We start from the raw sequence: 12,155 nt of genomic DNA on the forward strand, positions 1-12,155 counted from the left end.
TTCGCGACTCCCGTCGGAATGCGACCCCCAAGTTGAGAAAACGCTGGAGTAGATTAAAAGAAAATGACGTGACTTAAAAACTGACGTTTTTACGATACTTTAAAAAAACTGAAAACAAAAAAAAAAGCAGATTTGCGCAAAATGAAATGTACATTCTGTTTGGTAAATTTATTTCACGGTATTGAAGAGATCAAGAAATTATTACGAATTATTATTTAATAATGAATATAAAAAATATTTTAATAGCATTAATTTCTGCGAACATACCTGTGGTTGATAATATTCTGGCATTGTTTCAACAGCTTGTTTGTAAACATCTACAGCTTCTTGATAACGACCTCTATCAGACAACAGTCGGCCTAAATGTATTAATGCAGATATTCTTGTGTTTTCGTGTGTTTGTTGATCTTTTAAACCTGTACCGTCTAACTGAGAACAACGTCTTAATATGGCTTCTGCTTCTTCACAACGACCTTTCGAAGATAGAAGTTGTCCCAAGTTCAGATGTGCCACTGTAACATACAAAAGAGAAAACTTTAGCGCATTTCAAAAGATGAAAACAGTATTTTATACTGGAGCAGTTTTAAATATTAAGTCGGTTGAACTAGTTTTCGAAAATTCAATTTCCTATTTATCCTTCTTTTGATATCTTTCCCCCACTTTTACACATTTTTCAATATCCTAATTGTTTTGTATTTTTTTACTATTTGAAGAACGTTCAAGGAGTAACAATTAATTTTCTCAATTAAATTGCATTACGGATTGTAACCTTTTGCTTTACGATAATATATCAGTATGATTTATTAAAATAAATAAATTAACTATTACAATAGATGTTTACCTATATGTTCTGTAGAGGAGAGACAAGTTCATTGAACTTATTTATTAATTAAAAAATGGATTAAGCACAAATTAATATCCTATAATATAATTCATGTTAATGTTTTTGAGTAATTTACTACTGGGAAGTAACTTCATATTATTTCCGTGCATGGAGTGGTGAATTTAAAAACTATTTTGAACATGCAATACGTAACTGTTGGTGAAATAAAAAATATTTCTATATTTAATAAAAACGATAATAGTACCTAAGAAATCGTATCATTCAACCCTAAATTACTATAATGCCATTGCCAGACGAAATAATTTTTTTAACAATTTAATTTTACTTTCTCGACGAATAGCTTATTAAAGAGGAAGATATGGTGATCGTTCGATAATAGGGTATCGAGAACTTTTTTTGGAAAATTTTACGTTTTAGTATCAAATTAGTTCATCTAGACTAAAAAAAACCACATGTATATATATATACATGTGTGTATATATATGTGTGTGTGTGTGTGTGTAGCACTGCTTTTGCTCATATATCTCAGGATTAACCGAACCAAATTTGACTCAAATATTTCTATAAGGGCATTGATTATATTAATTTCTTTCAAAATTCGTTAGGGTTTAGGAAGACATCGCGAAAAAAACAATATAGATTTCCTTCAGAGGCATTTTAGAGAAAACTTTATTAAAGAAAATTTGTTACCTGTAATGTATATATAAATTATCAATAAAAAGTTTTAAAAAATCAACCTCAAATCTAAAAACTGATATATGTATTTCCCCTCGGTTAAAATATTTTTCAAAAATAGTTTATACTCGTATATAGAGCTATCAAGAATTATGTTCTTTTAAAAAATCTGATTTGGACGCTACATGACGTCTTTGTACGCCTATTAAATTACATATTCACATTTTTTGCTGGACTTCATTTAAACTTATTTCATTTAAAAGTGAGATACGATCTTCCAATTCTTTAATAAAGTGGTCAGTTACACAATTACTGAAACTAGAGAACGTGTACACAAATTAAGATCAGAAGCATTATATCAAACCAAAGAGCGACTAAATGATTAGCAACAAAAAACAAATAAACGAAACGATGATCAACTAAATTATAATTCTAAGTTGTAATTTAATGAATATATGAAATAATCAGATGTTTCACCAAATCTATTACGTATACAGATATGTAATAATACCTATTAAGTTTTTAACTTACATAGTCTACACGTTTTTAAAAGTACATAAAATTTATTTCGCTAATAACTTTTTAAAATTTTTTTAGTTTTATTGTTATTATTGAATTATTATTTATCGTAAATAATTTTTTCAATCATTATTATTAAACCAAAATATTTAAGTTAAAAAAATGGAAATGATGTCTGATTTAGGGAAGATACATCGGTGTCTTCCCTTGTAAGATCCAAATATTTCATTAATTAAAATTTTATTTGGCTATAACTCTGGAACCAATGAAAATAAGTACCACTTCTGATATATCATTGAAAAGTTCTCATTAAGGGCTTATTAGTGCAGTTAAGAAAAAGTTTAAAATCAAACGTTTTTGGGATTTTGGACTTTGTTGGACACTTTTGGTTCCGTCGATTGCAATCAAAACTTTTGATTGCAATCGACTGAACCAATTAATCGACTAACAAAAAATTTTGGTGCAATGTGGTGTCCACTACAATTCAATTGTGTAATTGTCCACTTCATTAAAGAATTGGAGGATCGTATTTCACTTTCAAATGATGTAAGTTTAAATGTGCACCGAAAAATGTGAATATGTAATTTAACAGGCGTACAAAGACATGTGGTGTCTACATAAATTTTTTATTTATTTATTGAGATATGTTGGCATCGACTGCTGTGATTATTTAGCCCGAATACAAATTTGTAGCTTATGAAAAATACCATACTTGACCGGGATTCGAACCCAGAACCTTTTTTACTATTTTTAGAGCATAATATTATCTTCCGAGTCATTTAATTTTTTTTTTTTTTAGTGTCTGGAAAGTAGCTGGTTGTTTGTTTTTTTAAGATTATTGAACATTAGTTAATTAAGGTAGGAACACGTCTAAAATGAGCCACAAACATCATTTATGTTACTATATCTGTGATAAGAAATGCATCTCTTAAAAGACAGGCTTCATCTTTCGTGTTACTGCAATAACTTATCTTCTCATAACAAGCAGTGTTGGATTAATTATCGTCCTGTGTATTCTGTTACCGGATTTATTATGGTTGAATTAGCTTACTTAATATGAGTCTAATTTATCTATATAGTTTTCTGGTTTCCTATGTATTAAATGAAATTATAAGCGAAAAAGATCAACGAAAATTTAGAACTTCACTAAAAGTTTTCAATTATAAATCTATGCTTATGAGAGATGAAAGTTACATATATAATATCCTTTGGAATAAGTTAATTTTTAGTACCGTGTTTAAGTTTAATATATTTTAGTGCATATAATGATTTTATTTGTTGGGAGTTTTATGCCTATTTATAAACCTAGAAGGAAAAGATTTTATCGAATTAACATAAGAAATATATATATGTCTGGTTCATATAACCTATACGACAACGCACATTGTGAAAAAAAACAATCTGCTCTTTAAGAGTATCTTATGTATGCATGTGTTTGTGTCGGCGAAAGATACAGAGAAAAAAGAAAGAGAGAGAATTTATTAGCCAAAGAAGTATCGGTTTGCGTTAGAAGTCGGTTAAGTTACGAGTTGAAGAATATACTGTTATATAAAGACAGGAATCTTGCCAGTCGTATTTATCGTCTACTTCCTGTTAACTTCGGCCCCAGGAAGTTTTGTAAGGAAACGCTCCTACCGTCTCGGAAAACCATTTTTCGTGAATAGAGTGAGATTTTCTTCTTCTTTTTCTTTAACTGAAACATATCCCACGTTATATACTAGAGGTAAGACGATCTGGTTTGTTACTATAAAACGTGCAAATATATTTTTATTACATCCTTAACTTCTTTTTCCGTTTATTATATCTCTTATACGTATATTTTTAACACATTTTGTTAGTTATACACAAAACTACGTATGCGTGGATTGCGAATACGTGCGTACATACAAATGCAATATTAATGTTACAGTCTAACGTATGAGTAGATTATACTTTGTAACAAAATATTATAGCGCAATGATTTTCTAACTTTAGATATTTAATTCGTAGTTTTTATATACAAAAGATAAAAGAAAAATATTTAATCATAATTTATGTTTTTATCAATTCCCATTTTATACTGTTAGGAAATACCAATATTTAGATTTAAACAATCTTTTTTTTTCATTATAAAAAAACTTACTTTGCTTGCAATTTTATTTGATATACGGGTATGGAGGAGATTAAATACCAGGCAAAGCAAAAAGGAGAGGAAATAGAAATAAAAGAACAAAACATAATAGGTAATCCGTTTGGTTGAGGCAAGTCGTGAGAGGAGGAGAGCAGATTAAAACAATGCTAGAGGGATCAGTAGACGATCGGAAAAAATAAGGCCCGGAAAAGAGTAAAAGCTGTAGATGATCAAACAGGAAGTTACATCTGTAAGTGAAATACACTAGAATAAAGACAAACTTGGTTCAAGGGATCTACCTCAGAACAAATAATTGTACGATGATTATTAGATTATGAATCGGTGTTAGTAGAATATAAAAATTGTGATTGCGATAAAGAACTAAGGTAAAAAAAAATTTTTTCAACTTTCGTTATTTTATATTGTTTCCTCTTGAAAAGGTATTAACTCATTCTAATGTAAAATTTTTCATCCATAAAAAATAGTTACACGTCAAAAAAAGCACTACAATAAAAAAACCTCAAAAAAAAATTAATTCAATCATCACCGCTCTGACTCACTGTAAAAGCGCGTATAAAAAATAATCACTATAAAGTCAACACAGCCTCAATTTTTTTCCCGATTTTAAATTGAGCGTAACTCAAGAACGAATAAACTAATTTTTATAAAATTTTTATACACATCGTCAGACACACTAATACAGAGTATCTAAATTTCAATGAAATTGATGCAGTAATTTTGGAGATTTTCGAGCCATAAAATATTATACGTATACAAGGAAACCCTATTTTAAGTAAATGGTATTTTCGTACTTCTCGAACCACAAAACATACAGAAAATTTCATTTCACTGCACAATTCCACCATGGATCGAAAGTATTATCGTATTTTTCTTCGAAAAGTCTGTAATAAATGGATTTATTTATTTACGAGTTATTTATAACACTGTTCAATCACTTTTCGTAGTCCGATCTTTAAATATCACATTAAATACTCTGTATATACTGTATGAACGGCATGGATGAAGTTCTACGCAAGAACTATCGCATGAAAATAAACAAGAACAAAGCGAAAGTAATGAAATGTACTAGAAATAATGCAGATGAACCACTGAATATAAAAATTGAAAGAGAAAAGATTACTGTGGTAGAAGAATTTTGTAATTTGGTAATTTCTAAAGACGGACGAAGCAGGAGCAATATAAAATGCAGAATAGCACAGGCGAAACGAGCCTTCAGTCAGAAATATAATTAGTTTACATCAAAAATTAATTTAAACGCCAGGAAAACATTTTTGAATGATGTTTGGAGCGTAGCTTTATATGAAAATGAAACTTGGACGATCGAGTACCTGAGAAGAAAAGATTAGAAGCTTTTGAAATGCGGTGCTGTAGGAGAATGTTACAAATCAGATGGGTAGATAAAGTGACAAATGAAGAGGTGTTGAGGCAAATTGATGAAAAAAGAAGCATTTGGAAAAAATATAGTTAAAAGAAGTATATAGTTAAAAGAAGAGACAGACTTATAGACCACATATTAAGGCATTCTGAAATAGTCGCTTTAATATTGGAGGGACAGGTAGAAGGGAAAAATTGTGTAGGCAGGCCACGTTTGGAATATGTAAAAAAAAAAATTGTTACGAGATGTATGATGTACGGGGTATACCGAAATGAAACGACTGGCACTAGATAGGGAATCTTGGAGAGCTGCATCGAACCAGTCAGATAATTGAAGACTAAAAAAAATATACTGTATATACACATTATTGTTTTCTTAATATATATGTTGCATTCTGTTTAACTACAAAACAATACGCAACCCCTTCACGACCCAATGAGATGAGGATGATATGTATGACACGTAAATGAGGTATAGTCTTATACAGGCTCAAGTCGACCATTCTTGAGACTTGTGGTTAATTGAACCGCAAAATAAACCACCACCAAATTAAACCGATATCCACTGGTATTAAAATCCGTATGAAACTTTTAACTTTATTAGGATTTGAATTTTAGAACATTCGACTTCGAAAATCAGCTGTTAAACAACTGATTCGCGACAACGAGTTAATCACTAGACCAGCCTGATGGGCTGTACACACACATTTAATGTTAAAAAAAAAACAACAGTTTTATAAGTAGTTCACAATCGATCATCATAGTAGTACAAAAAATATCTTTTGAATACCATTTTTTCATCAAATGTACAAGTAATCTGGGATAATGTACAGTAATTTGGATAATTAAAAAAAATGTATATATATATATATATATATATAAAACAAATTTAAAAAAAAGTTATCTAGAGTACTTATTAATTATTACATACACGTAATGTACGATGATGGGTAATTCCCAGATCACATTAGACCTCCACCTAATACTATTCATAAACACATAACTCCGTTCACGTGTAAATTAGTGAATAGTGAATTTCTGATACGGGTTGTCAGAAAAAGAAATTAAAATTTGTAGCTGTTATTTAATCATTGTTGAAGAGCGTGAATAGGAGAGTGTTATTTTGTGTGATGTACTTTTTTTGTTTAGGATAGGGTGATAGCAGTATATAGAAATGAACTAAGGGGTTAGTTGAATATTGTGCAAATGGTTTGAGGTGGCGGACGGCAGCATGGCGAGGCGGGTTGTGAAAGATAGACTCGGTTCCGGTGATGTTGGATATATGCAAGCCAGTTCCTGCCTTCTGCCGCCCCAGAGGGCCGTTAAAGTATAGGGGATGAGTTCAGGAACAGTACAAACATAGTCCATATATATCGCGCACCCGTCCAACGCTCACTCAACCTTCCCCTTCTCGTCCTTTCTATATTCTCACTACTAACTCGAGCTACTATCTCTCGATCCAGTCTTCTTTATCCCATCCTGGGTTTAAAACGATTTTCTTCGCCGTCAACACTCTGAAAGAAAAGAATTATAGACTACCTTTCGACTTTTTTTTTCTCTTTACCTATCTTTTATCGTTCGATGTAGATTTAAAAAAATAGTTCAATGAAAATAATAATCTTTAAAGGTTATGAATTTATATCGTTATTTTTAACATAAAAAAAAAAATATATATTAATTATTTTATTAGCAATAATTTTTATTTAATTAATTTTATTTTAATTGACGTGAGCTTCGTTTAACAATTTCTCTTTATCGTTTTTCTTTTCTTTATCTGTTGCATTTGAGTTCTGAAAACGAAAACACATTCCGAATTTTTATTAGTATTAAGTTAAATTATGTAGTACTTTTACCCTTTATTTTTACTAAATATACTCCAATTAGGAATTCAACAATTTTTTTATACTTAGTAAATTTCCTTTGGCATTATATGTGTAAAATATAAATTAGAGTGAATTATATAAATAAGAATACTAACGTGCATTTCCCATAGATAGATTACTTTAATTTGTTCTACAGTTGTGCCATATGTAAAGCATAAGAAAACTAATCAGAGTTGCTTTTTCTGAAAGTGATGATAGTCGTTACGATATACAGATTGAATGTGCTTTTACATCGTCTAGAATAGCTTCTAAATATCGGAGGGGTTGGAATGTGATGTGTATATTTTGTTTGGTGAAAATAACCATTTCACCTTCATTTATTTACGGTATGCTTATTGGTTTTGTGATTTGCTACGTTTTTTCGTGTGCTATTATCAGATTTATCAGCAACTGTTAAGGTTATTGGATCCGATCTAAGCACATAATTAATTTTGTATGACTGAAGAATAAAAAAAAATTATATTTTGTTTCAAATAACAAGCCGTACTGGGTAGGTGCAATTCATTATTTTGTTTGAACTACTGTATTTATAATTATGCATTTTATACATTCATTTATTATTGAATTACTGTTACAAATGATAAGAATGAACATTACTATTACTTCCTTATACGAAGTAAAGGAAGTATTGTGATCGCGAAAAATTTTGTTTTTCAGATTTCAACGGAGATTGAAATTTTGACCTACCCTGAATCTATTTTAACTAGTTTTGGCTTGACGTCTGTACGTACATATGTGCGTATGTATCTCGCTCGCATAACTCAAAAACGCTTAGCGTAAAATGTTGAAATTTTGGATTTAGGACTGTTGTAACATCTAATTGTGCACCTTCCCTTTTGATTTCAATTGACAGGACCAAACATGTCCAAAAAATTATTTTTATTAACTGCAGTAATAAGCCCCTCATTGAGAGCTTTTTAACGATATAAGTGGGGTACTTATTTTCATTAGTTCCAGAGTTATAGCCAAATAAAATTTTAATTAATGAAATATTTAGATCATACAAGAAGGCACATCGAATCCGACTTCATCTTCCTTTTGTTTTAAACGTTTTCTTTTTTAATTTAAATATATTGATTTAATAATAATTATTAAACTCTGTAAAATATCTTAAAATAAATAATAATAATAATAAAGAAAAAAATGTCAGAAGTTTTTAATTAAATAAAATGTTATGTACAAATATATATATATATATGTGTGTGTAATTTAATAGGCGTACAAAGATGTCATGTTGAGACCACATCAGTTTTTTTATATAAGCTTGACGTCGTCACTTGCTAGCGATGGTTCTATTTTATTCAAACTGGGTTTCCATAGAGATTCTATTTTCAAAATGCACAGAATTAAAATGATCTTGACTTGTGTTACTTGTATTTGTAACTTTTTCTCTTTTACGCTTCGGGTTTAATCATTTTCATTTTTCTTATTTTGTAATGATATTTCTAACCAGTCGAATGAAAACTTCGTTTTAGTTTGATCTTCTTGGTAGTTAAATATCGTTTGTCGTATAACTTTTAATAAGTTTCAAATAGAATTTGATAGTTATTTGAAAATAAAGCTTTGTTATTTAAATATTAAACGAATAAAAAGTTTATTAGGTTAGAATATCGGCAAAAATGATTTAACTTACACGGTAGAAACACGTGTTAACTTGTTTTTATTCACTTTACAAAGAAAACGTAAACTTTTTCTTTTATTAATAAAAGGTATTTCGTTAGAAAAATGAAGGATTAATTAGTTCTATTTAGAATTTTTGTAAAAGCGCATTTTTATTGTTAATTTAAAACTTATAACAATGGAAAATTCTTGTTTGCTTAGCGTAAGAAACTTTATTACAATGTAAAGTATGTGTTGTTGAGTTTCTACAATATTTCTAATCGTTATCCTAGAAGCTTTCACAAATTAACCGTTATTCTGTATACCGAAAATAAATATTTAATATATATAAATATTAGCATAAAGAGATCTATAGCTAGTTCAATATAACGTCATGAACTTTATATGGCGATTTTGTTATTAAAACTGAAGTATTAATTTTATTTTTACAGAGAATATTGAACTTCTATACAATATTTAAGTTTATAATTTATAGAAATACTTTATTGTATTTCTTGATATTTATGCTCTTTAAAATTTAGAACGGTATAAAATTATTTGTCTAACCAGCCGATCGTTAAATAAAACAATTTTTCTTATCGTTCGACGTGAAATTTTCTAGAAAACATTATCTCATTATTTTCTCAATTCAGTTAGAAAATTAACCAAAATCACCCATAATTTAATTATTTAACTGTAATATATAGTAAAAAGTAAATTTACTTCCAGGTAAAAGCGAGTTAATGGATTTTTTTCGATCCGTTAATAAATTGTATCAATTGTATAATCTATTTATTTTTTGTATTAATAATTAAAAATTAAAAAAAGTAATTTCATTTTAATATCGATTTTTTGATGCATTACAAAACGGACTTCTAGATTTCTTTAGTTAAGCCATATATTATATTGGATTTGTGATGGATTTTCTTATTTATTTTATAAATTGTCAAATAGTTAATGTTGTTTAAGAAGTTTAGATTAAATAGTTCCAATTATTTCGGATCTAACAAATATTGTTGACATTTTTTTTAATACTTATAGTTCCTTTCTAATTTTGTGTCTCGTAATAAGGTGTGAAAAATCTTCGTTTAGGTTAGAATAACATTAACTTAGATTTAATTTTCTTAACATTTGGCACCGTTGGTATTGATTTAATTTGTATAAACAGTGTACTTCCACTTACTCATAATTTTTTAATGTATTATCCCAACGCTTTCAAAGTCATTTCTCCATCATCGGATCTTATTTAAAACTATGAATTTGTATCCGTGCATATAGTGTTATACGTATGATTATAATTAAAATGAAATGAAATTAAAATTGTTATTTTCATAACAGTCGGTAGTCAATAATTAAAATAAGATATGTTAAGTAAAATAAAACGTCATGTCAGTAGGATCTTGACATGACGTTTTATTCAATTTCATTTCTTAATTATAATCATACATATAATACTGTATGCATGAATAAAAATTAATAGTTTTAAATAAGCCCTAATGATGGAGAACGACTCTGAAAGCGCTTGGATGATACATTAAAAAAACTGTTGGTAAGTGGAAATATATTGTTTATACAAATTATATCAATTTAAATTATTTAAAACAAATGATATGAAATCTTATGTTAATATACGTATAACTTAGTATTTATTATGTAATTACAAACATATATGTCATTTATATATATATAAACATAAATCCTGAGATGCTTAAGAACCCAGGATTCCCTGAAGAATTATCGCCCAATAAGCTTTCTCCCAATTATCTGCAAGGTTTTCGCCATGATATTAACAAAAATAATGCTAACAACACCAAATAAATTGAAAACAAAGAAATAGGGAAACTTCAAAAGCGCAATAGATTTTTAGCACAATAGATTACATCCAGGTTGATCAGCAAGTCATAGAAAGACACGAGTGTACCGTGCCCCTATGTATGGCTTTTATTGACTATGAAAAAGCATTTGATACGGTAACTGCATCACCTAACGAGAGTGTAAACACAGCCTACATAAAATTGCTGCAATCGATATACGAAAAAGCCAAAGCTATCATCTGTAAAGTAAATGTACAAATAGATGTACGATAAGGCAACACTATATTATCTAAGCTCTTATCAGCCCTTCTCGAGGAGGTAGTTAGAAAGCTGGAATGGAAAACGAGAGCATACAAATAAATGGCGCCTATCTAATAAACCACCCGAAATTCGCAGACAACGTAGTTCTCTTCTCACAAGAGCCAGAAGAACTACAAAGACGCATTTAGAAACTGCAGTTGCCTGGTGAATCCTATGGATTAAGGATGAATCTTAAAAACAGCCAGGTCACTTTCAACACGTTTACCAAGGAAAGGAAGATTTTTGTCTCTGGATAAAAACTCTAACATGTAGATCATTACATATATTTTGGCCAACAAATGTCAAGTAAGGGTGATACAATCAGAAGCTGAAAGACGAGTTAAGCTGTGTTGGCAGACATTCGTGAGACTTAACATCGTTTTCAAAAACAAATTCCCTTTTTGCCTTAAAAAAACCGTTTCTGACCAATGCATCCTGCTAGTCCTTACCTATGGAAGCGAAAATCGGATATTAACCGTTCAGTCATTACAGAAGCTTCAGGTAGCACAAAGAAATATGGAACGATGCATGCTTGGGAGTTACAAGACGAGATAAAAAGATCTGTGAGTGGATCTGAAAACAAGCGAAAATTCATGATATCATGATGAAAAGAATTAAATTGGCAGTGAGCACGCCAAGTAGCAAGAAGAACTGATGCCAGATAGACTATATTAGCGCTTGAATGGATACCTTCGGATGTTAAATGCTCACAAAATAATACGAAAGGCTCGTTGGATTGATGATATTATCAAGTACATTGGACCGAATTGGTAGAAGACCGAATAAGACAGTATTAGTTGGAAACGTGCTGAAGAGGTCTTAATCCTGCAGTGGATCGACAACGGATGAAATGATGATGATACAATATATATAATATGTTTGCATTATACACGATTTATAACTAAAATAGCGTTTACAGTAGAAATAATAATAATGGTAATTTCTTTAAATAGTTCAATAGTACGTAAAATTTGAGTACAGATTTTGATAAGTCAACTTCAATCACAATATTATCT

General features: G+C 29.5%; 1 protein-coding gene across 1 annotated transcript in view; it reads right to left on the reverse strand.

Moving 5' to 3' along the window:
• The window catches only part of LOC142327047 (protein O-mannosyl-transferase TMTC2-like), a 478,982-nt gene that overhangs the window by 79,286 nt on the left and 387,541 nt on the right, over positions 1–12,155 (reverse strand). Inside the window, exon 7 of the mRNA XM_075369816.1 lies at positions 268–512. Coding sequence (XP_075225931.1) covers positions 268–512 — 245 coding nt within the window. The remainder of the gene's footprint in view (positions 1–267; positions 513–12,155) is intronic.

The sequence above is a fragment of the Lycorma delicatula genome, chromosome 6 (assembly GCF_047948215.1).
Source record: "Lycorma delicatula isolate Av1 chromosome 6, ASM4794821v1, whole genome shotgun sequence".
In the NCBI taxonomy this organism is placed as follows: Eukaryota; Metazoa; Arthropoda; class Insecta; order Hemiptera; family Fulgoridae; genus Lycorma; species Lycorma delicatula.